Here is a 26,746-nt window from a genome sequence, read left to right on the forward strand (position 1 = left end):
TCTTACAGATGCTGGGCTTGGTTTTTCCTACGCAGGATAGCCTAGTTCACATTAACCAACACACACTGTTCGCTGTTATTTAGTGCTGCATACCGCACTTTATGCCACATCTGTAGGGAACAGATGTTATTTTACCACGGCCCATTTTATGGATCTTCAGTTTACCAACTTTGGGAGGATGGAAAACTGAGTGTGCTGGTCCAGGATTCAAACTCCTGACTTCTAGAGCACTGCATTTGTCAGCTTCAAACATTCAACTCACTGAGCCACCCTACCATTACCACGAGAACTCTAACAAATCTCTCCTAACCATCGAAATCCAAAAACACATACATAACCAATAGACAAACATCCCAGACACTCATGACAAAAGCACCATAAAGAAGGAAGTGCTCCAATGCTGCACTAATGGTCCAAGGCACTAGTATACAAATTCTGATGACGTAAATGACACCATTATTCCAGCGGTGGCTGATTTACACAGTACAGGGAGAGGAAAGACCTTAAAGTATTGGTACAGGTGCAATGGGTCTCGCATTTACGCGAGTTTAAGCTATTGGCACTGTAAATGACAATCTTTTTAATGTATGTTTTAAACACAAAATTAAAATGCATTGAGATTTACAATGCCAATAGCTCAAATTCACGTAATGCGAGACCTATTGCATGGCAAATGCTTGTTAATATATGTAAGTCACCCCTAAGGCAGGCCTAATGAGTCATAAGGCAGGGTGCTGTGTGTTAAAAAGTGGAACATGTACTTTTACATGTTCCAGCAGTAAAAACCCTAAATTATCGTTTTTACTGTGCAAAGGCTAGCAGCCCATTGGCAAGTACAGAGTTACAGGCAGGCATCCCAGCCTTTCTAACTTCTGACTGGGACTACTAAGGCTAGTACTGTTTGGTATCAAAACAATCAGTGCATTAAATTTGATTTACTGCTTAAATTGATTGTAATATAACTGGGAGGCAAGTGCAACTTTAGAAGTTGTCCCTTTGGTTGCCCAAGGTTTCCAGTGCCCGGCTACTGATGTACATGAGGCTTGCCTGCAGATAGCACATCTCCCCATGAAGGCAGAAAGCTAACGACTCACTGGAAAGGACACAATAGGGGCCTGCATAGGAGAGTGGTGTTACCTCCCTCCTGCAGGAGGCCACATGGGTGTTAGCTCAAAAGTAGAGCTGTAAAGGAGAAGCCACCTTTAAAGGGCAAATGGATAACACTTGAGAGAGTGGCTGCTCTATTGTTTAGGCAGACTTACTGGCATTGGGGACAGAAAAGGAGAAACCAGTTGTCAAACAGTTTTTTTCCTGGGGCCTGTAGCCCTGAGGTAGCCACACCCTGGGGTGGGCCAGGGAGCTCTGAGTGTCGAGAGAAGGGACTCGCCATCTTGGGAGTGGGCAGAATGGTGCATCCTGGGATAACCAAATGCCACACTTCCCAGGAAGTGGTCATCAGAAGGGAGGGAATCTGGTAGCTCATTAGCCACCAACTGCCTGGTACCCTGAGGGCATTTTCTGCAGATAAATAGAGCACCCAGAACTCCGATCCCGACCCACTCAGACGAAGGACTTCCCCGCTGAACAGAGGGACCAGCAGAGAGAGACTGCACCGACGAGGACTGCACCTGCTGGCTAGCAAAGGGAGGAACAGTGCCTGCTGTGTGCTTCTCCAGGAGAAGCCTTTTCAAGAGCCTAGTCAAGCCAAAAGAACTCCAAGGGCCAGCCAACCGGCCTCCTGTTGACAGCACAGCAGAAGAAGTCTTCTGGGGTAAGTTGGTAGCCCAAAGTCTTCAAGCTGCTACCACTGCCGCTATGCAGCACGAGGACCAAGGCCTGAAACAAAGAGTGGACCCTAGTCCGCTGAGTCTGGGAGTGCTGTTAAAAGAGTTGCTGGAACCCTCAGAAGGAAAGTTATTGACCCAGGAAGGATTAGCCTGTGACAGTGACATCGGGAGTCTGGTAGTCCAGTGGTGACTGGACTTCAGCCAGACTGCAGAGGACTTTGTGGGACATTGACCCTACAAACAGGAACCCCTCATTATCTTTGAGGACCAAGAATCCCTGCAGGAAGACTCCTGTTGACCACGTCGCATACACAGCATTCTTTGTGTATCTTAAGCATCCTTCATCCAATGCATCACGACCACTCCATTGGAATGTTCTGCAGCGTAGGTAAAGTGCCAGGAACTGCTGAAGGACTGCTTCTTCTGTGAAGGTAACTGTTCTTGATGATATTGCTGGTCCCCGTGACTAGCTCCATGTTGGCGTTGGCCGCCCCAAGTACTTCTAACCAACCACATTAAGTTTTCTTTCAAAAAGTTTCTAAGTGTCCAATTTGTTGACTTTACCACGGGTTGTTCGTGATTGAGTGAAATTGCTTTGATTTTTTTATTGCATGTAAAATCTATATCTCCAGAACCCTCTGGATCTTTTCCGTTCTAGTGTCTACATTCTTATAAAAATACAGTCTATTTTTATAAATTGGTGTTGGATTTCTTGAGTGTTGTGTCAATTTCTTCTTCAATTGTTTTGGTGCTGTTTAAATGCTTAACACGTATTCCTCTGTATAAGCCTTGCTGCTCAGTGCTACAGCTACCCAGGGTTGAGCTAAGGGTTTGACAAATGAAACCAAAGGGTCCTAAAGGGGTTGGTAAGTGTATTACACAGTGAGGTTGCCCAACCACACCATATAATACACCCCATTCCCTCACATTAAAAGAAAGCTTGTGAAAGGTTTGATATATTCACCTTTACTCAGAGTCTATGGTGACTTAAATGAAAGTAAATGTTTTTCTTTTTAAATGGAAAATAAAATGTTGACTCCTTAGCTTGTTTATAGGCTGCAATTGTGAGTCTAAATAATTTTTAGATTGATGTGTATATATCTATATGTGCTTCAAGGGTTCCTACAGGTGGGTGAGACTATTCTGTGCTTATGACTATTGATGAGGATCTCCTGGACGAGAACTGCTATTAGCACTGTTCCATACTGATCTTTTTTGGGATTATTTTTCTTTCGAATTTGTTTTTTTAATTTTAAAACAACATTGGCAAAGCCAATCTATCTGGCTTATCCAGTCTTGATCTCACATCAATTACATATACACCTGTATCATTATTACTACATGTGTTTGAAACTGAAGTAAACAAGCATTTGCAATGCAATAGGTCTCCCATTTATGTGAGTTTTGAGCTATTGGTATTGTAAATGACAATGCGTTTTATTTATGCTTCAAAAACCAAAACATAAATAAAAGGCATTGTCATTTACAATGCCGATAGCTCAAACTCGCGTAAATGCGAGACCTGTTGCATTGCAAATGCTTGTTATATTATGCAACAGCTAAGCTGCAGCACACAGTTCAGTTAGGTCGATGAAGGAAGTCCCTGTTGGCTGTAACATGTATAAACTACACAGAAAGGCAGACATGTACCTCGGGGCTGGGAGTGCTAAGTGGCCTTCCATATTTGCCTGGCAGATTGTGGGAGGTGGTACAGGCAGGTATTAGTGTGTTAAAGAGATCATTTTGCAAAGTTCCGTTCTCGGCCATTCATCCATGCCAAACAATGCGGAAATATATCACCTACTTGACATTACAGGCGGTAGGTAGAGTGCCACATAGTAGGGAATCTATTTATGTAAGCTTAAACATTATTTCAGGTTAGGTTAGGTCCATTTTTACAATATGCCAAAAATTGCACAAATGTCATAAGTATCTTAAGTATGTTCCAAGAAGCCCCCAGAACATACCATTACGAACAAACTTTTGAAATGGGGGTGGGGAGAGGGGGGTTAACCAAGAAGCTGGTATGGATATATCAAGATACATTAGCAGCATGCCTTAGAATTGGCATGATCAGGGCGAACTTTTATACACAACGTAAATCTGCCAACTCCTTTGCAAATGGAGATTGCCAGATGGTAGAAAGACCTTGGAAAAGAAAATCCACATGGTCAGAAAGCGTATGCCTTTCCTCTCAAAAATCATCTGTCTAGAACTTGTTCCAAAACACATAACAAGTAAAGGAAATATACGCAAGAAGCTCAACGAAGAAAGTTGACAACAATGCAACTGACGCATGAAGGAGTAGGATGTATCTCGATTGTAAAGCATATATGAATATATTTGTGTCGGTCGCAGTGACATAGAAAATGGTCTGTGTTCATAAGATGGATTCTGTAACTCATTCCTAAAGACGGATAAGTGGACAGATTCCAGAAGGAAATGTGTTGCATTAAGATACCGTCAGTAGTATGTGTCCAGATACAGTCAAATAAGAAAAAGTTCAGCACATTTGCTTCCACTCGGTCAAAACGGGTCAAGACAACAGTCGCTCAAAAAGTATGCATAATATCAAGCGCTGAAAGAATTTTGCTGTGCTTAATGAAAAAATTGATTTTACCCACGTGCACCATTTGTTGCCTACCAACTTAGAATGCCAACTAGGGATCTCCAGGGCAAAGCTTCCTCAAACAAAAAAGGAGAACGAACGAACGATTTTCGAGGGCCCATCACTTACCACAGAATGCTTTTTCCCCCTCCACAGCGGACACGTAAAAGGGCAGCAATTGAAATTGTTTTTACCAAAGAGTAAACTGGTTAAAGAAAAAAAATCCTACAGGTGAGTCCTTGAATACAAAACTTAACACATTTCACATAAAGCGCCCAGAAATCACATTTGTATGACCCGGATTTCTCAGCAAAAGCCGTGATCTTGGTAGAATGGGGCAGAAGATAATCTTCAAATATAAACAAACATCTCAGGTGTCTGACCCTAATATCGGGTGAAATATACTCTCCCTCCCCACGGAAGCGGAACCCCTACATTTACTTTCTGCTTGCCAGTACAATGCATATAACCGGCCTAGGTGTCCCTGTGCTCAAGTCCTCCATTACTCCTCTCCCCTTATTAGTACCTTCACGCTATCGACAGCAGCGACCCTGTGTTCAGTCAACCTTCGGCCAGAGCGTTTATTGGAGGTGCATGGCACAGTTACCCCCAGACCACTAACCCGGTGGTTTCGCCGATCGTCGTCCTCGTGAGTAACATAGGCCGCCTGCTTGCAGTGTTTATCAGTCTTGAGCCTCTTGGCCTGGCTCTCATAATCCAGGAGCACATCAGCATCAGGCTGTTTTTGCGGCCCGTAGGGTGCAGGAATATATAAAAAGGAAAGAAAAGAGAAACGAAGGGGCACCGTAGGAAATGGGCAGATCCACAACAGAAGGGGCCTGATGGAGGTAGGGAGGGAGCGAGGAAGAGGGAAGGCGTACACGTGCACATATGCTGTCCACGCATGCACATCTCAATGGAGACAGGGAGGGAGAGAGCAAGAGGGAAAGCGAAAGCGTCCGCGTGTGGGAACGAAGCGGAAGAGTGCGTTGTGCTAACGCTGCAAACCGTATGCGTGCACATCGGCTGTCTGGGCCGAAGCTCAAACAGACGCCGTGAGCGTGCACATCGGCTGTCCGGGGGAAAGTGCACATCTCCTGTCCCACTTCCAAACTCAAGTCGACGACAATAGATCTCGCATAGCGAGCAGCGAAAGCGCTGCATCGCTAGGCAAGACCTAAAAATGACTAAAAGATCTATACTATCGACCATATGAACAATTGCGTAATGTAAAGTCTATGCACAAAGTAGTCATCCGCGAAATTCTGTGACCCTGTATTGATTCAGATCACCGAACATCTGGAGAGAAACTATCTGCTGGACACCTCTCAATCCTGTTTCCATGCCAACCTTCCTCGGCTGGGGTGAAACAGTAGTCCTGATCCTCCTCGACCTCTCAGCCGAATTCAATACCGTATCCCACCACACCATCATCAAAAGACTCGTTAACATCGGGATTCAGGAAGATGCCCTCAAATGGATTACATCCTTCCTCACAGGACATACAAAGAGAATCCGCCTTTCACCCTTCAATTCTGAACCCAAGGGCATCATCTATGTCATCCCTTAAGGTTAATTCCTCTGCCCCACCCTGTTCAACACCTACATGATGCCCTTGGCCAACATAGTCAGAACCCATGGCCTCAACATCCTATCCTACGCAGTTGACACCCAGCTCATTCTCTCGCTATCAGAAGACCCCTCTGCCACTAGAACCAACTTCCACAACTGTATGAAGAGTCATGGGACTGGATGAAGACGACATTTCCTAAAGCTCAGTACGGACAAGACGGAAATGCTGATCCTTGGGAACACCTCCCTGAGGAACGACATCTGGTGGCTCTCTGAACTCGGACCCACACTAACAGACTATGCCCACAACCTTAGCGTCATCCTGGATGCCACACTCACCATGAAACTTCAGATCAATGCAGTCTTATCCACCTGCTTCCACACCAGCCAGATGCTCAGGAAGGTCTTCAGAGGCTCCCCGTCAGCACCAGAAAAGCCATCACCCAAATCCTACGCACCAGCCGGCTGGACTACGGCAACGTGCTCTACGCTGGAATCCCCACCCATCTCCTGAAGAGACTCCAGACAATACAGAACTCTGCCGCTAGACTCATCCTCGACCTCCCCAAATGGACCCACATCACACCCAACCTCAGGAACCTCCACTGACTCCCCGTCCAGAAAAGATGCCTATTCAAAATACTGACTGGCCTACAAGGCCCTCCATGACCAGCACACATCAACCTCCGCCTGAAGTTCCACCAACCCTCCAGAAACCTGCACTCCGCCTCCCTTGTCCACGCTCCCTGCACATGCCGAAGCCACAGTGGAGAACATTCCTTCTCCTACCTCACCGCCAAGTCCTGGAACAACCTTACCCTTCAACTGAGTCCAACGAGAACGTAGCGCCTGGATACCTCACGGGTGATAGCCGTACTCTTTAAATCTGAGCTGATTGATTGAACAAACAGGACCCTCAAAAGGCAATCTTTACTTTGGGTAGAGAAATTAGTTATGTATAATATTTTATTTGATGTGTTATATATATTCGAATTATTCTATGTTTACGAATGTTGAAATCCCCAAGATGTAGATTAAATAGTAGCTTAATTATACTTACTCGCCTGCCCAAGCTTTGCTTTCTCAGTAACCACCAGAGGACCGTTTTCATTGCAGAAATCCTCCACACACCCCTGCTCTTTTGCTTATGCTTCATATGTCTCCAACTCTCTATCTCTATCTCGGCCCCTATTTTATACAAGAGCGAGACCTAGAATGGGGGGGGTGCTTTAACATGCCAGCTTCAAGCTTCCTTAGAACCCCTCCCATCTGGTAGTCAATGGCGTCAGAATATGTTGTCGAGTACACTGAATGGGTGTGGCAGTTGGTGAGGGATGATTGTTGTCTATGGATGGTGGGGCAGGTTGTGAGAATAGTTTGTGGTTGAGTAGACAAGCTGAAGTCCCCAGTATTGACGTTTGAACTTGTCACTGTGTAGATTGTCTGAGCGTCATGTTGTGGTGGGGGGTTAATTAGCATGGGCCCGTTATCCAGGTAGGTTAGATGGGCTACTAATTTGGACAAGGACTTCCCTGGCGTGTTGGCCCACGATCGAGTTGGGTCTGTGGGGTGTAATGCTGTGTGGGGTGGCTGTGCATGGTCCCTGTGGGTCTAACATAGCATGTTTGAGTCTCATGTATTGTATAGGCAGGTTGTTTGAACTCCCAGTTGGTGTATGGCCCTCCAGAAGGCACACTCACCTGCTTCGCCATAGCTGTGCTGATCGGCAATGTGCAGCCTGTCAGTAAGGATGGCTTGCATCCTTCGGTCGCTTCAGCTGCACCTTCAATCGCTTCATCCCAATCTGGAAACCGTTCATGGCCTGTATGGCAGTCTGAGCACTGGATGGGTTGTCAAAACTAACAAAGCCTGTGGAGGAGAGCAGGCAACGTGGGTCAACATTGTCATCATTCGCAACAATGGCAAGAGTTGGAAAATATCAAATAAGTGGAAGCATTGCAGCGGTAAAGAACATACGTAGAATGGTATTCTCTTTTACACCAAAGAAGAGAAGAGTGGGATGTCTGTGGAAGAGCAAACTATAGTATTGTACACGTGCACATAGACTGAGACGATCAAACGTGCATGCATGAGCCGAGAATGGATCTAGAGAAGTGTAAGTTGGATTTGCGGCATAATTGGCGTTTCATGATAACTGTATCAGAGTGCATGAAGCAGTCTGGCCACGTGTAATGCAACTGGCATTGTGCTTCTCCCCCGGAGCATGACCCAATCTGCTCCACAAAGCATGCACACACTTACCAAAGCACTTGCTCTGATTGGTGGCTCGGTCCATGAACACTTTAGAGGAGATAATGTTCCCAAAAGGGAGGAACATCTGCATCAACTCGTTGTCCCCAAATTCTTGAGGGAGGTGGTAGATGAACAGGTTGCATCCCTCAGGGCCTGGTGGTTGAGAAAAAGGATGGGCAGAGGTTGAAAAGGGAAGATGACAAAATTGTGTGCAAATTGTGATTTGTTGTCATTGTAGAGAGGAATACCCAAGAGGACATAATGGTGTCATGTTCACCACAGCAATGTAACATAAATAAAAGCAACTATTATTTAGCCCATCCTTTGAGGAAGAGCTCACATGACCTCTATAGGAGGAAATTAGTTGCCTTTAGCTATGACTCTAGATTATTTGAGTGAATAATTCCTCAAGTCATGTAAGAATTGTAGCGTTTTCAAGGTGTTTTCAAAGGAAGTGCTAGCTCGGCATTAAGGATTGTTCTTAGAGGTGTACCTTGGTGATGTCACGCCAGCTATGATTAACCAACCCAATCCTATGGGTATTTATTTATAAAGCACAAAAGGGTATCCTGGTGCTGAGCAGGTGTGTGTGCCTTGCCCTGTCTGTGGTAGGTTGGTTACTGAAAACCCAGGTCTACGGTACCTTGCATAATTCATGAAGAGAGGAGGAGGCTCTGAAGTGGGGTGGGAGGTCGGTTCATGCTTTAAGAGCGATGTAAGAGAATGCCGGTCCTCCTGACCTGGTTCTGTGTATGGATTGGATGTTGGCGAGTAGAAGTCTTGTGGAGCGGCGGTGTCTGTGTGATTGGTGGGACCTGAGTTGTGTAGTGCCTTAAACGTGTTTGTAAGGAGTTTGAATTGAGCACATTTATATATCGGGAGTCACTGTAGTTCACTGAGGTGGTGTGACATGAGTTCTGTGTGGGAGGTTGAGGATGAGTCTGGATGCTGAGTTGGGTGGTTTGTAGTCTTCTAGTGAGTTGCTTGGTGATCCCAGCATGGAGGGTGTTCCAACCGCCCAACATGCTGGTGACTAGAGCATGAGTGGCAGTTTTTCTAGTGTTGCTTTGGAGACATATGAAGATCTTCCTCAGCATATTCGGGGTGTGGAACCAGGATACAGTGACAGCGTTGACTTGTGTGGCTATGTCTAGTTTGCTGTCGATTATTCCTAGATTCCTGGGGTGGGTCCGAATTCGGCCGGCCACCAGATGGAGTCCCATTGTGAGGTGGTCTTGCTGAAGATCACTACTTCTGTCTTGTCGGTGTTGAGCTTGAGACAGCTGGCTTTTATCCAGTTAGTGACTTCGGTCATGTATTCAGTGAACTTCTTTCTTGTGTATAGGGTCTTGTACAAGAGGCATAGTATGAGTTATGTGAAGTCTGCGTAGGAGAGCATGTTGATATCTTGTGCATCGATGACATTGGCCAGAGAGATCATGCATGTGTTGAAGAGGCTGGGGCAGAGAGGTGAACCTTGAGGAACTTTGCATGAGTTTGCGAGCTTCCGAGGAATAAGGTGCCAGACTGATAGCTTGAGTTGTATCCATTGAGAAGGAGCAGGTCCAGCAGAGAGCTGGTCCTTGGACACCAATATAGTGCAGGTTCCTGATGAGGAGGGGGTGTGAGACTGTGTTAAAAGCAGAGAGGTGCAGGAGAAAGAGGGCTGTAGTGATGAGTGTTTCTGTACTGTACTTGGGCTTGAATGTGGACTGCATGCAGTAAAGGAGCTGGTGTTTGCCATGGTGGTCATTGAGGTATCAGTTGATTTGTTACTCTATGCCAAAGTGTTCTTGGATTGCTTTTTGGAACAGGGGAAATGGTGATTTAAGAGCACTTGTAAATTGATGGAAAATTCCAAAGTTGGAAAAGCGTTTACAGGTCAGTAATGTTCTTCACGCTGACAGATTGCTAAGCTAGAAAGACTAGAAAATCGGACTTTAAGCAAGTAAGGGAAGAGTTTACATGGGATTGAGTGGCTGTGGAAGCCATGCAGGAAAGCATGAGTATACAGAACGCATATAATCTGACCTCCATTTAGTGTAACATGTTCATTTGTGCCACTGGAATGCTCCATTTCAGGTACTATTGAGTTGAAAAAAAGTATTCACAAAACTACAAAGGGATAAAACATTGCTTTATTACTAAGACAGCTTCTTTGCAAGGCTTTCCGCTTGTAAATGTGTTGGAGGATGACAGCAGCTAATACTATTCAGTAGTTCATAGGCAGCCCAATACATCTAGTTATCTGCTGAGGGGCAGCCTTCCCAATGACAACAGAACACTCAGTAAAAAAAAAAAAGAAATCTTGTTAGTCTGAAATACTGTGCTCTTCTGATTTGATAATAGTGAACCATTTTAGCAACCTTGGAAGAACACAGACTGCTCTCAATGATTTGGTAAAAGATGGGCAAACAATTGGAACAGCTAATGTGGAAATTAGAATCTTTGGTAGGAATCCTTGGTCCCCAAAATAGCCCAAACCCTATGAAAAAAAACTGCATCAATCATCCAGAGCGAGGAAATAGTTTAGGGTGGCAGTGACCTTGCATCTCCTGTTGTACCATCAGTTCTGCTCCACCGCCCTCAAAGAGAATGCGATCAGCTTGTTTATTTTGTCTCCACTTATATCCAATTAATTTAGATGGTACATGAGAAGTCTTGTACCGTATTGAGCGAATCTGGGCACTGCGTCAGGAAACTCTTCCTCTCATTTCTAACAAGCATTAGCAAAGCCAATGAGTTTTGCCTCTATAATGTGGGTGCTGAGCTACTGGCTTTGAACATGATTGATTTTTACCTTTTTAAACTACTGCTTAAAACAGTAATAAAACAGTAAAATAACTAAATTCAATGTTTTCAATCTTTGTAAATGACATGGTTTATTTTTCAATCTTTTTTACTCCGGAAACTCTGAACAAAAATTTTAAAAGAGTAAGTATTAGAGGCCAACATGGCAGACGCTCCCTAACGCAGCTCCACATTGAACCCTCTAATCCGGCATTTATCTTGTCTAATACCTGCCATTGATCTGCAGTCCCTGTACCCTATACTGCGAGCTGCGGCGCTGCTGGGCCATGTTGACCGGGAGAAAGATGTTGCTCCGTAGTGGAGGCCCTCATTGTGAGCAAAGTTGGCTGTGCCTGAGAGAGGTGGAGCGTTGGTGGCATTGTTTTTCCCCCCGACCACCCTGCACCAAGACACTGATGTGGAGGTGATCTGACCTCCCTCGCTGGCTGGCAGGGCTATAAGGTGCAGGCCAATTGGTCGGAGTTGGCGCTCCGTGGGTATGATCTGCTCCAATTCCCCCCTCGCCACCCTACTGCCTGGGACTCGGACATGACGATGGGGGGACCCCCAGAGCCTTTGAACCAGCTGCCCGGAGAAAAAGCCTGAGACTACGAAGCGCCATCTTGCAGCTGCGGGTGTAGGAGCCCAGGCAGGGAGGTGGTGCGACCTGCAGTCCTATCTGAGTGAGTCTGTGACACGTCCCCGCTCGCCTTTGGAGGGGACAGAGACCCAGGAAGTGCGCCAACTGCTTGGGCTTGCCTGGGCCCCGCCGGCTACGATTGTGGTGCTCTCTTCCCCAGTGATCTTCTAGAGCCTCCGATCACGTGGTCCTGCGACATGCCAGGCGAGCACAGCTGCCTGGGCCGCAGGGGTGAGTGAGGAGCTGCGGAGCCTTCCTGATTAGTCTATTTGCTCCTCAAGGCTACTCCCCCTTGCATTGGTGGTGAGCGGCGCAGGCTTAGATCCACCTTCAAAGACGGTGCAACTGTCCCCCTTCCACACCCAGAGATGCAGTGCCTCACTGCCCACAAGACACGAGCCGCATCTGTACATACCACTCTGCTTCACTTTATTTTCGCAACGCATTGTTCTTTGAGAGTGGTTGACAGACCCTGTGCTCTACTTGCAATTTATTTGCACGTGGTGGTGGGTCATGGTCTTGCGCCGCCTCCGCTGAGCTCCACACCAGCCTGCTTTTGTTTTATTACCCCGAGAGACCTACTCTTTGGCCTGGCCCTCCCACTGAGCCTGCTTGGACTCCCCGCTGTTCTACCTTGGTTTACCCACCATAACGCTTAACGTTACACTCTGGGATACTGCACTATACCTTCTCCTCCCCTAAGCAAGGGCTGGGTTGGGGAGATGCAGACCGCCTTCTCTTTGCTCCGCTCCTGCCCTGCCTTGGGGGACACCCTGTGAGAACCATCCATGCTGACCATTGTGGTGCCTGATGATCACCTAAATCGCTGCCTCCGCCCCCTATCCTAGTCTCGGAGAACACTCTCCACCACCATGAGGTCGGCTGCTGGTACAGCCACGGAGCTGTGGCAAGCGGGCTGAATCTCCATCGCAGGAGGTGCTGTATAAGGTCCCTGTGCCAGCACATGGATAAAGATAAGTCTGCCTGCCAAGTGTCCTCACAGACTCGAATGGAGCAATACACCACCGGAACCACAAACAGACATCCTAGAAGCAGCGGGAGGGGGGAACAAAGCCCCCTCAACAGATGGGGAACTTGCCACCATTCTTTAGGCCAATCAAACCTTACAAGCGGCTGTGGAGACCAAAATTAGGGAGGTGCGCATGGGTGTGGCATTACTCTGTCTAGACCTCTGAAACATCACGGCCCGGATCACTGAAGCTGAGTCTTAGATATCCACAGTGGAGGATGAATTCACATCTCTTGAATCCCAGGTCTCCAGCCTTCTCATGCGCACATCAGAACTGCACCGCCACGCCGAAGATGCCGAGAACTGCTCCCGGTGCAACAATGTGCCAGATTGGCATCCCTGAAGGCACTGAACCTCAGCCAGTTGCAGACTTTCTAGAAGCGTAGATTAAATCCTGGATGCCCGAGGACCAACTGTCCTCCTGGTTTGGAATAGAAAGGGACCACTTGGCTGAGACCCCTGAATGTCCAAATGTCCCTTGCGGTCTCCCCAAGCACAAGGGCACTCTCCTTCCTTGTTGCAACACTCCCAGGCCTCTGGTAAAGGGAAGCAGAGATTGGATCAAGCAGCCCTCCTGGATGTAGCGTCCTCATTACCTACAGAGAACCAAGCGGATACAGATCTCTCTCAGAGTCCCGCACTGTAACCCTTACACTACTTAGTGTCTACGGAACACAAGTGCATTCTGAGCTGAACGTTGTTCAACCTACTCTGATGGCAGTCACTTATCCCTAAACTGTGGAGGTGTCCACCACTCCTTTTTCCCCATTTATACATACGTTTTTTCTTCCTAGTTTTACTTTTTAGGGTGACAGATGCTTCTAGAGTGTAAGTATGGGGTGGGGAGGGAGCTGGGGGATGGGGATTCAGTACAATGTCAATGTTACTTCAGTTGCTAGTACTAACTTCTTTTTTTTCTTCTATTTACGCTTCGACACCCACCCACAATATATTCCATGCAGCATGAACTAAGGTTAGGTTCCCAATCATGCCTTGCAGGCGCACACTCCTGTCCACGTATACAAAGGTCCGTCTCCCTCCCCCTCATCATTATTGCACGTGCCACTTTTTACCCCCACGATGGCTTCCTTTCGCATTTCGGCCTGGAACGTTAACGGCCTCCTAAATCGTGTGAAGCATACTGCAGTCCTCACGTTTGCTACAGACACCTCCTATGAGGTCCTCCTGCTCCAAGAGACTCGCCTAATTGGTAACCGATGCCCCTTCCTGGCACACAAAGGATATGACAGGATCTTTCATACAGGTTACACTTCTGGGTCGCAAGGAGTGGCCATTCCCCTCTCGGTCTCCCGCAAGGTCCAAGACCCACAGGGCCTGTTTCTTGCACTCACTGGAATGCTTGAGGGCCAGACCATCAACCTACTAAGTGTTTATGCTTCGCCCGCGGCCCTCGGTGCCTTTCTCTACGATCTGTCCAAGATCCTACTGGCTCTTGCACAAGGGTTGACATTGATCGAAGGCGACTTCAATGTGGTCCCTGTTCTGAAGGACAACGCCACTGGACCTCCCTCTGTATCTAGGCACTCAGGAGCCCATCACCTCTCTGACTGGGCCACTGCCCTAGCCCTCTGCGATGCCTGGAGGGTATGAAACCCGATGCGTCATCAATTCACACACACATCAGCTGCACATCACACCCACTCACGTATAGACCTTGTCTTCATGCCCGTCCTTGATTGTTGTGCCAACTCCCATGCCCACATTCTCTTCTGTGGCATATCTGGCTACGTTCCTCTCTAACACCATCTTGGTTCCCCCAGGGATGGTTGATGACCTATGTGGCTTTTTATTGCCTGGGATCCCCAGGACAAAACCTATGTTCAGGCACTGAGCACTGAGCTACAAGCATACTTCCACATTAATAAGGACTCAGTCGCAGTTGTTAGCACCCTCTGGGCCGCCGACAAGGCAGCTATACGAGGGTTTGCAAAGGGGCGCGTCCGAATATAAGAAAGTGCCCGCTCCCTTCACATCACTCAGCTGGAAACGCTTGCCCTACAACTAGAGGGAAGCCTTGAGACAGATCATGGTAGCGATACCCCGACAACTTAATCTTCTTTATGAAGAAATTCATCTCCAATCCCTGGAAGCTGGCAAACATCTCTGGCGTGCCACAATGGCCTGAGTCTATGGGTGGGGGGACCAGAACAGAAAGCTGCTGTATTGGCTGGCCTCCCACCACCAAGTGACCAAGATTGTACCTGAAATCATTGATGGGCATGGTAATTTGTCCCATACCCTCTCTGAGATTACACCGGCATTTGCCCGCAACTACCACTACTTATATACAGCCCCCCCCAAGAGGGATATGGCCTCCACCTCTCAATTTCTCAACGACGTTCCTCTCCCTTGCCTATCTCCCACCAAAGATCGAATGTTGGATAAGCTCTTCTCTGCCGAGGAGGTAGGGGCAGCTTGTCAGCGGTGGCTCCCGGGACGACTCCATGCCCTGATGGCTTTCCCATAGAGTGCTACACTATATTTTGCGATCTCCTGACCCCCAAAACTCCTTGCCCTCTATAAGGAAGTTGGTCAGTCAGGCACCTTTCCCACAGGGATAGACAATGCAACGATCGTGGTGATTCCCAAAACGCAACCTCTATCTAAAGCATGCGCCGATTGCCGTTCAATATTCCTCATTATCGGAGAAGTTAAGATCTTCACAACACTGCTGGCCACCTGTCTCATACATGTCCTATGCACACTGATACATCCAGACCAATGTGGCTTTATGCCAGCCCATAGCACGATACATTGCTTTTGGCGCCTTCACGTGGCCCTGGCCCACCGTCATCTTCTGCCTCCAGAATTAGCCTTACTTTTTATCGATTTTGTGGACTAGGGTTAGCTGCAGCTAGTGCTGATATGGGCCGAGATCAGGCCTTGCTTCTGCAGAATGGTCCAGGCCCTTTACTCCAACCCTATGGCGAGTATTCAGATCAATGGTGTTGTATCCCATGCCTTCCCCATCGGCCGAGGTAAGAGGCTGGGCTGCCCCCTGTCCCCACTCCTCTTAGCGTTTGCAATTGAATTGCTTTCCTCAAATTCTACCCATGCTTTGTGGTTCCCTCATCTCCAACTCCACATCTCTAGTGACCAAAACAGCTCTTCTGGCTTGGAGGGCAGCCTTCGCCACACCCGCTGAAACACCAAACCTGCGCAACTAACACCTCTTTGGCATGGCAATTGGTTGAGGGAGGTGGCGGCGCTGCAGGGCTTTGGGAGATGATACACCATGGGGATTTCACAGCTTGGAGACGTGTGGTCAGGGACACATATGCGTCTTTTCAGGACCTCCAAACTACTTATGAACTGACCAATATGCAGTTTTATAAATACCTCCAATTGAGACGCGCTCTTCAGTCTCGCATCCTGCAGACAGACTCCCTCCCAGAGTTCAGCTCATGGGAGGCTAAACTTCTGATGGGTGATTTGGGAAGAGGTGGAATCTCCAAAATATATCGTACTTTGATTGTCAATGCCCCAGGCACTCTAGATCATCTCAGAACCCGGTGGGAGAACGAGTTAGGCCCCCTTGAGGATGATGATTGGCGGGACGCACTGATGGTGCCCAGGGTTAGAACAATTTCTTCCAGACTCACGCTGATCCAAACTTACTACCTCTATAGTGCTTACCTCTCCCCGGCTAGACTTCACCGAGCAGGGGACTCCTCCCTGAGCCTGCTTGCCCGCACTGTGGTGACACTACTGCCGATTTCTATCACATGGTCCGGCTATGCCCAGAGATTAAAGTGTTCTGGTTTGTGGTGGTGGAAGAGCTGACCGAAGTGCTTGGGTGGGAGGTTACCCTCTCCCTTTTAGTGCTTCTGCTGGGTGTCCTCGAGGTCTCTGGGAGCACGAGGGCCGATCGTTCCTTCTTGGGAACGGCCTTTATGGTCGCCAAGCGTGGCATTGCCATTTGCCTTAAGTCCCCTAAACTCCTCCCACCTTTTCACAGTAGCGCTGGGGAGTGGAGTGGTGCGCACAACAAGGAAAATCGGTCTAAGAGGCCAGGGGCTGTCCTCTTAAGCATGATCGAGTTTGGGGGAAATGGCTGGACCAATTAGCCTATGGTCCAGAATAGAGACAGGAATGCTACTGTTGTTTTTTTACTATTGTATTGTGTCAGCTGAATGCCAATGCCTCAAGCAAACGCTGTATACCTTTTCCCGACAAGCTACTTGTGTGTTGTATCGTTTTTCTATATGCAAAAATCAATAAAAGCTGGTTATCAAAAAAAAAAAGAGTCAGTTTCTGAATTTAAAGAGAAACACTTGACAAGCACTAATTTACTTTTCACAGGATTCAGCCATGTATTTAAAAATACATTTTAAAAAGTTAACTTACCTGGTCCCGCGCCTCCTCCGCTCCTGGCCGGGGCCGTGTCAGGAAGCAGGTGGCCTCCCTCCCGTAAGCCAATCACAACACTACAATGGCAGCATTGTGATTGGTGCGGACAGTGCCCAGCTGGGCACCTGTAGGGAGTCCATTTTCTCTATGTAGGCTTCATGCAGCCTACATAGAGAAAATGCAGAGTGCGCATGACTGGTTTGGTCGGCACAGGGCCCACAACATTGGGCAAGCTACTCCTCCATGAACTGCCCACCCGCCCGTCCCCAACTAGGCATACTGTTCTGCTTTCTTGCAGCGCATGAAGCAGAAACATAAAGTAGTATTTAAAATACCATTTTATATTTCTGCTTCTCGCACTGCGAGAAAGCAGTGGGGCGACGCTCCTCGGCCCTAATGGAGGAGCCGCCCCTGCCTCATACCCGTCCCTTTTAGACTGTTCTGCCTTTAATAAGGCCTACAAGCACCATCATTTAAGTTAGCAGAGTTCCTCTATGTTCACCTGTCTCAGTTGGCACTGTTTCTTTTTCTTCTCGGGTTTCTTTTTGTCCTAGCACCAAGATGCATCTGGGCAAATGATGTGCTGACAAAAATCTTGATTTATACCAGAAGATAAAGAACTTTCCATGTTGGAAACCTTTTCTCCCAACCATGCAAATGTCTAGCTTCCTGCAAGTTGGGCATGCCTACTATAATTTCACTGGGAGGCATCTGTTCTTTTTTGTAAGACTGCTCAGAAAATACTTCCTTGGAAATTCTTTGATTTAAAAGGAAGCAGTCACTTCTCTATGCAAAGATAAACTGATAATGCAGGAACCTGTAGACAAGATGTGAGATGATGGTGCACAGGAGGATTCAGTGGTCCCTTTTCGTAACACGATGCAACAATTTTTGGTTGCAGAATTTCTGTCTCCGACATAAATGTTTAACACAGTAATACAGAAGATGAAAATGTCCAAAATGTCAGACCTCGGTAACCTGCTTCACCTGGACATGGAAGTCCTAGGCCTCTAGCCTGCATCTCAGAAACTGGAGATGAGGAACTGAACAGAAGCCTGGCACCTGGTCTTCTCGCCAAGGGTCATGCCATGGGCTTTCATTTGATGCCTTCAGAACATGATAGTGTTACTGCCGCTGGCAAAACAGAAGATTTGTGTTGACCCCAGTAGAGTAGAGAATGGAGATATCTGGGAAAGGACGGTGAGTAGGGCTGGTGGCACCTCGACAAACACTCTAACCCTCTTGCTTGCAGAAACGGAACCAGCACCTTAGCCTCTCCTATGCAGCTGATACACGTGAGAGGGTATGTCCCGCCTGAGAGTTGAGGCTGACCCCCTGAAAGGGCCATTCCTGAAGTCTGTAGGCTGCAGAGAGGATGGCGCCAGAAGACCTGGTCTGGAGGCTGCTCTTCTTGAAGTGGTCTCAGCAAGCAGGAGACGTGTTATCAAGTTAATAGGAAATACAATCTTCGCCGAAGCTTAAATCCACAGGACTGCGACCACTGGATGCCACTGGACTGTGCCATCCCGTTTGGACATTTTAGCAGGTGGGATGCTACAGTAGGCGCAGCTGGATAACCTTGTTTTTTCGTGTTTTCTTACTTTTCTTTCTTTTAACAAATGAAATTGATGCCCTGGTGTCAACCTTGTATTTCCCTGTGCAATACCTGCTAAAGAACATTGCAGTTCTATTAATGATAAACGTTCAGTGTCCAAGAACCCCACAGCACGTTATGAGTAGGTTATGAGCCACTGTGGCATTCCCATCTCCCAGGACGAAACTGTAAAATGTAAAGTTTTGCAATGGTGCCCTCTAGTGGCCAGAATGTGTTTGCTCTGCTGCCTGTGTTGAATCCTGGGTCGTGGAAGAAGGGAAAGCCTACTTGATTCCATTTTGATACTGGTAAAACTTGCAGATTACAGATTACTCTGGCGTGACTTAGCTATGAACAAGTGAATACTTCAAAAAATCAAGGGGAGACTTATTTTTAAATGGGTCATCCATTGTAGAGGAGAAACAGTTTTCTTTATCCATAGGTAGTCTACAACTGTGGTTCTTAACTTTGTGACTTCTGTGGACCCCCACTTAATCATCATTGGAACCCGGAAACCCCCACTGAATCATTTCTAAAAACCATGGACCCTACAATGAGTCACTACTGGAAGCCGGAGACCCTGGCCTAATAATTTCTGATGAAATGAACCGCAACAGAACAGACAAAAAATACAGAAACAAAGCATTCATCAAAAAATGGTCACATGATTAATATTTAATTTAATTCACAAACAAATATAAAAAAATCAAAATTTAAAATTTAATGGGAAGGTTGGAACTTTTCTAAATTCAATTGAGGCCACTCGTCGTACATACTATATTCTGTTTGAAGCATTTGCACTGCTCCCGGGAATCAATCTTAGGATACTAACTTAGGGGCATATCATCAAGGCGGCGATAAAAAATTATCCCCGCTTTTGCGGCCGTTTTCGGCCGAAAGGCGGTGATAATTGTATCACCTAATCAGCAAGGTCACGCTATCGCGTGAATCCTTGCATTATCGCCCTTTCCCCCAACGCCCATCTTTGCATCTCTAATGAGATGTAAAGTGGGCGTTCCTGCCCTGACATAACTGGAGAAATGTCGCTAAGCGACATTTCTGCAATTATCAATGGGCATGCTAACCTGCAGAGCGACAAGCAAAGTAGCGATAACCTCTGTTATCGCTACTTTCCTGATGCCTGCTTCAAGACTGACTTAGCCATGATATCCTATGTAGAGTTGATATCATGGCTAAGTATGCCTTTCCTTATCAGCAAGCTATCGCCAAACTTTGTGAGATTATCGCTGGATTTCCAGCGATAATCTCACAATTTGGCAGTTAGCGCCTTGAATTTTATCGCTTTTGGGATAAGCGTTGCTAAAACACGCTATCTCAGCGATAAAATTCCATGTTACCCGGCAATAATTATCCTAGCGCTAAGTGCGCTTAGCGATAATTATCGCCGGTCCTTGATGATATGCCCCTTAATTCTCAACCCTCAATGTCAAATTCCTTTACATTTACAGAACTTTTTCAAATGTTCAATTTAGCATTTTACTTGTTAATTTGTATACACTTTATTGAATCTGTTAATGATATTTAATTTTTTAAGCAGTCGCTGACCCATTGAGGAGGTTTCACGGGTGCCCAGAGATCCCCGGCCCACAGGATTAGAAACTCTGGTCTAGAATGTTTGTTGGTTTGATGATGCCAGTTTGTGTTTGGAGAACATTCACCTGATGCCCTCTTTTGAGTGGAGATGTACGTATATTGTGTGAACCTAGTCGAAAGGCAGCAGAGTGCTGTACAGAATTCCCCTTAGATTAATTCCATGTAAACTTATGAAGATATCCTGACAACTTGGCATACATCGGCCCACCTGCATCTTACAAGCCAGAAGGGCGCTCCTCTACTGCTGAAAACGTGAGAGAGCATAGAAAGGCGACTCCTTGCCCAAGTTTCTGATTCAAGGTGATACACCTCAGGGTGGTCCTTCGTGTTGGAAAAAAACACAAACACAGGGGAGGGGAGATTTACAAGCCCCTTGCGCCACCAGTGCGTCACTTTTCGTGACGCACCGGTGGCGCATTTCACTGCCTCATATTTACAAGGACAGGAAAAGCCACCCTGTGTGACTTTTCCTGTCCTTATAAATATGACCCCTTTACATGCAAAACTTTGCGTGAAAGGGGTGTTTCATGGGTGTTGCTGTGGGTGTTCCCACCCAACACCCAGATACAGACACATTTCCAAATTTACGAGGAATCGTGAACCTGGAAATGCGTCAGAATGCTACGCCACCCTAGGGGTGACATAACGAGGCACGAGGAGAAATGTTTTCATTTCTCCTCGTTCTACATTCTACAGCACGCATTGAAAGAGTAAAATGCCTGTAGTGATTGTTTTTGAGTAGGAAGAGTAGGAAGATGCCCCTTCTTGCACAGAAACAATCTCCCCATGACGCACGCATCCTTGCACCATGGTGCAAGGGTGCCTGCATCGGTGCATGGCAGTTGTTTGTGCGCCAGCGCAGGGGAGAGCACAGGAATGCAACAAATTATTGTAAATATGTCGCATTCCTGTGCTTGCGGTGCTGCACTGTGGCACTTTCTTGTAAATCTGGCCCAGGGTGTTTTTCATTTTCTCCCTCACTCATTCAGGGTAAACCCTTTTGGTTCTCGTTGTATGAGAGAATATTGACTACAAAAAGTGGATAGTATAAAAAGATTGTCGGCCAAATGTTGACAAGCAAAATATGGACCTTACATACTTATAATGCAAAGGACAAAAATACTGACTAATAAAATATTGTGGTAGGAAATGTGGGCACTACACTGGTAAGCACATGGATTCAATTAATTTCACATTATTATGTTTAAAAATATTGTTTGATGAATATACTATAATATAATTTGTGATGCTATAATTTATATCCATATAAGGAATACATTATTGAAAGTTATTTTCTGAAAACCTACAAATCATGCACCAGACGTTAGATTATGTGGTAAAAGTAGCAAATGCATATGTACGCAGCAACTCGCACCATCACTAGCTAAAAAGAAAAAATTCACGTTCCCGAAGAAAGAGAACACAGTGTAGCCAGCATGCAGGCAGCTGAGACTGGAGCGCCTCACTATAAAAATAGTGAATTTCGCATGAGAAAAGGATACAATGTAACCAGCAGAAAAAGAAAGGAAACCCTTTGGAAGGCGTTTGAAACTCTTTAACACAGGGGGAATGAGGGACATAATCTTCAACACCAAGGCTTGACACCTCTGTAGGCCATCACCTGGACCCCCAATAAGACCCAACTATCGCTCCACAATAAGCCACCACTCTAGGCCTGTTAGCCAGGTTTCCTGGTAGGAACTAGAGGGTCTTTTCATTCCAAATAAATGTATGTATCAATATTTATTTTTGCTTTAGGAGTTTGGAATGGGAGGTCACTTGTATGAGACTCACCTTCTCTCTGCTGATGCTGAAGGACGGGGGGGCCTTGTGGGACAGCCTGGGCCACCGGCGTCAGGGCAGCGGTCGGATAAATGGCTGTGCAAGAATGAAGAAGAAACATATGTCATTTTGTGATGAGTCTGGAAAGTCATTGAAAGAGCTTTCACCTCTTGGGACATATTTACAATAAACTGGCAGAGCATGGTCTTACTCCAAAATTGGTCACGCCTCGCTCCGACAGTTTTCAAATGCAGGGATGTGCCGGATTTGACAAAAATACGAGGCACCCCTCCATTTTCCCTAGCGCTCTGTTGCAAGGGTGCATGTGCTGCAGGGGCGATTGTTTATGTGCAGGAAGGACACCTTCCTGCACATAAACAATCTTAACAGGCGATTTGCTCTATCCATGTGGAAAGAGCAATATAAGAGGAGAAATAAAACATTTATCCTCGTATTGCCTGTTTAAGACCAGGAATTTCCTGGTCTTATTTCTGGTGCTGCCCCAGCCTTGTAAATCTGGGGCAGAACGCCCACTGTAACACCCATTGGACGATGCTTTCATGCTAAGTGCTGTGTGAATAAAAGCATTATGTTCGAGGCATATGAGCTGCAGACTACACACTGTGCATAGATCGCCATCTGGTGTTGGGCCCAGATGTTTGCACTTGTTTTTGTCTTGGAAAGCCTTTGGTAGTCACGAGGCATGTGACTCCTCCTTTGGATCATAGTGCGTATGGGCATCGGCTCCATCCTCAGAAAGTTTTTTTCCGCCATCGGGCTCGCATGTGTTCTCGCGTTCCAGTTCGGAACCGTAAACCTTTTTCTCTTTTGACGCGCAATCCTTCCCATCTCGATAGTATTGTTTTCGATCGCGTTTACAGCCACACGCGACTCTTCAACTTCAAATTCTTCGATTCCGGTCATCGACAAAGGCCTTCGGGCCCACCCGGGCCTCATCTCCGGCTCATGTGCAGGACGCCATTTAAAAAGTGTCCTCGATGTGGGTCGAAGTTTCCCCACACCGACCTACATGAGGTGTGCAACCTCTGCCTCTCACCGGAGCACGAGGCCAAAGACTGTCCAGCTTGCGACTCCTTCCGCTCCAAAAAGACTATCCTGGACTGACGAGCTCGAAGAACAATGGCACGCTCGTCATCTTCGATCCCCAACAACATCTTTCAAGAAGGCGTCGATGTTCCGGAGCAGGATCGAGTCGAGGAAGCAGATGATTCTGACGTCGAAGACATCACTCCAGCTCAAAGGGCTGTGAGTACAGACGTCGACCCCGACCCATCCACCCCCTCGACACCGTCAATAAAGGCTTCGGTACCACCGCCACCTTCGGGCTCAGGTGCACGCCGAGACACTGCTTCTCATGCCCCGCCTTCTGGCCCGGTAAAGAAGCCTAGTAAGCCTTTAAGCGACTCGGGCTCCAGTCAGCCTACCCTCGGTACCGAAAAGCAACATTCGGCACCGAAGAAAAAGGCGTCATCGACCTCATCCACGCCAACCGCTGCTCCCACACCGAAGCACTCGGCATCGAAGGCTAGCACCAGTTCCTTCGGCACCGACAACACCCTCGGAGCCGACTAAAAAACACCCGCCGAAGGGCCCCGACGCTTCCATGCCGAAGACCTCTGAACCGAAAAAACAGCAACCGGTTCCAACTGATAAAGACACTTCAAAACTACACGGTTCCAAGCCTAGAACCGCTAAAGAGTCGACACCCAAAAAACGTACGGCACCGAAGCCCTCACCTCCGAAGGATCTGTCTCCCACAGATGAACTGTTTCGACCAGATCCTACCCAAAAGACTCTAATGAAGGATCCTAAGACTGGTCATTTAATGCTCAGCATCAAGAAAAGACCACTAGACATGCCTGCACCCGCACCACCACCAAAGAAGAGAGACTTTGCTACCTCTCCATTAAGGATTCCTTCTCCTCTTCCTCCTCCTCCTCCCCCACTACACCACTCTCCCACAACATCACCTACCCCAATAGATGATGAAGATGATGATGATAACACCTCAGATGATGCAGTGGGAGGTGCGGACGATCAACCTCTTGGGGGCCCTACTCCTACTGGCTCCCCTGACCCCTGGGATGATTACAGTGTCCCAGATGTCCCTTACACCCCACAAGATGATATTTATCCCTCCAGGCCTTCCCCCCCAGAGGACAATATCTGATTCAACCAGCTCCTTCAAAGAGCTGCCCAATACCACAGGGTGGCCCTGCATACAGACCCAGCAGAGGAGGATTTTCTTATGGATACCTTTGATACCACACAAAGGTCTACCTCAACACTGCCCATGCTTAAAGGGGTCATTAAGCACGCACCAGAGATCTTTAAAGACCCCGTCAGGGCTCGCGTCATCAACCCAAGAATAGAAAAGAAATATAAAGCTGCCCCCTACTGACCCAGTATACATTAAGGGCCCCGCACCACTAGACTCCCTAGTAGTCTCTAATGCCAGGAAGAGAGCAAATTCACAAACGTCAGGTGACGCACCACCACCAGACAAGGAATCAAAACTCCTAGACGCCTCTGGCAAACGCACAGCATCATAGGCAGCAAATATTTGGCGCATTGCTAACATTCAAGCGCTCCTAGCCAGGTATGACAGGGCACATTATGACGAACATGAGTCCATAATGCAGCACCTCCCTGACAAATATGAAAACAGGGCCAGTGAACTAATCCAAGAGGGTAAGACCATCACTAACACCTCCATTCGCTGTGCCCTAGATGCAGCAGATACCGCCTCATGGGCAATCAACACCAGTGTCCTTTTGCGCAGGCATGCCTGGTTACGTATATCAGGTTTTAAACCCGAAGTACAGAGTTCTATACTCAATCAGCCTTTTGATGAGCAACACCTATTTTAACCCAATGTAGACGTATCCCTCGAAAAATCCATGTCTATGGGAGCCTTGCAATCGCAAGCTCCCAGACGGTCCTTTTGTCGCTCATCCTTCAGAAGCACCCATCGAGGCTACTCCTCTGATAGCCCCTCCACCTCTTACAAAGCTCCCGCACAATCCACCTTTACAAGAGGTTACCAAAGGGGTGGTTACAGGGGGAATAACAGCAAAGGCAGAGGCAAAAACAATAACTCCCGCTCTGCCTCCACACCTACCCCATGACTTCCCCTCGACTATTCCACTCCAGTCGTGGGAAGACTTCACCAATTTCTCCTTGCCTGGATAAACATCACTTCAGACAGGTGGGTCCACGAAATCAATCAATCAGGCTACTGTCTCAAACTAACATCTACCCCCCAAACATACCACCCAAACACCGTCCAATGTCACAAGAACATTTGTTACTCTTAAAGCAGGAGGTAATCTCCCTCCTACAAAAAAACGCAATAGAACCAGTTCCCCTGCACCAACAAAACAAGGGAGTCTACTCCCTCTATTTTCTCATACCAAAAAAGGATGGATCTCTAAGGCCTATTTTAGACCTCAGACCCCTAAACCTATACATACATTCAGACCACTTTCACATGGTCACACTTCAGCAGGTCCTCCCTCTGCTTTCCCAGGGCGACTTCCTTGCTACTCTAGACCTCAAGGACGCCTATTTCCACATTCCCATTCACAGCGTTCACAGAAAATATCTCAGATTCGTAGTGGACGGTCAGCACTATCAATTCAAAGTACTCCCATCTGGAGTCACCACAGCACCAAAAGTGTTCACCAAGTGCCTAGCAGTAGTGGCAGCACATCTAAGAAGACAACACATACATGTCTTCCCATATCTAGACAACTGGCTCATAAAAGCTAAATTCTACAATCAGTGTGTACAACACACTCATGCCACTATTCAACAACTTCACAACCTGGGGTTCACAATAAATCACGCCAAGTCCCAGCTGCAACCGTCCCACATGCAACAATACCTCAGTGCCACAATAGACACCTCAAAAGCGCTCGCCTATCCCAGTCCCGCCAGGATAGCGAGCATCCAAGCTCTTCTCACCAGATTCCAACCGCAACACTCTCTTCCAGCTCGAGGGCTTATGCAACTGATAGGGATGGCCTCTTGTATATTTATAGTGCCTCATGACGGACTCCAGATGCGTCCTCTCCAAGAGTGCTTAGCACGCCAATGGAACCAGGCCCAGGGTCAACTGACAGATCTGGTGTTGGTAGACGGTCGTACCCATCGCTCTCTGCAGTGGTGGAATACCAAGAACCTTTCCAAAGGACGACCGTTCCTCGAGCCATTTCCTCAAATAGTAATGACAGCGGACGCATCGCTCTTCGGCTGGGGAGCTCACCTACTGCATCACACCATGCAGGGCAGGTGGACACCTCAACAAAAGTTACTCCACATCAACCATCTGGAGTTACTGGCCATATTCCTAGCCCTAAAAGCCTTTCAAACACACGTCTCAGGCAAAGCTGTCTTCGTCCGCACGGACAACATGACAGCCATGTATTATATCCAAAAACAAGGTGGGACACACGCTCTGCAGCTCTCTCAGCTTGCACAGAGCATAGGGAGGTGGGCTATACCTCAGAACATTTTTCTCCTAGCCCAACATGTCCCAGGAGTACAAAGCAAAATAGCCGATCTCTTCAGCCGTCAAACAGAACAAATCCACGAGTGGGAACTTCATCCACAAGTTCTTCAACCATTTTTTCACATTTGGGGGTAACCACAGATAGACCTCTTTGCCACCCAAGAAAACGCC

The 26,746-nt window shown here is 47.2% G+C and overlaps 1 protein-coding gene across 4 annotated transcripts in view; it reads right to left on the reverse strand.

Annotated features, from left to right (window-relative positions):
- Positions 1-26,746, reverse strand: part of CELF5 (CUGBP Elav-like family member 5) — a 376,224-nt gene that overhangs the window by 21,003 nt on the left and 328,475 nt on the right. For all 4 annotated transcript variants that reach the window (XM_085638935.1, XM_085638933.1, XM_085638934.1 and 1 more), the window contains 3 exons: positions 22,054-22,137; positions 8,230-8,373; positions 7,668-7,836 (listed from right to left, as the gene is read on the reverse strand). In XM_085638935.1, the coding sequence (XP_085495061.1) occupies positions 7,709-7,836; positions 8,230-8,373; positions 22,054-22,137 (356 nt within the window). In that variant the 3' untranslated portion in view covers positions 7,668-7,708. The remainder of the gene's footprint in view (positions 1-7,667; positions 7,837-8,229; positions 8,374-22,053; positions 22,138-26,746) is intronic.

The sequence above is a fragment of the Triturus cristatus genome, chromosome 12 (assembly GCF_964204655.1).
Source record: "Triturus cristatus chromosome 12, aTriCri1.1, whole genome shotgun sequence".
Lineage (NCBI taxonomy): Eukaryota > Metazoa > Chordata > Amphibia > Caudata > Salamandridae > Triturus > Triturus cristatus.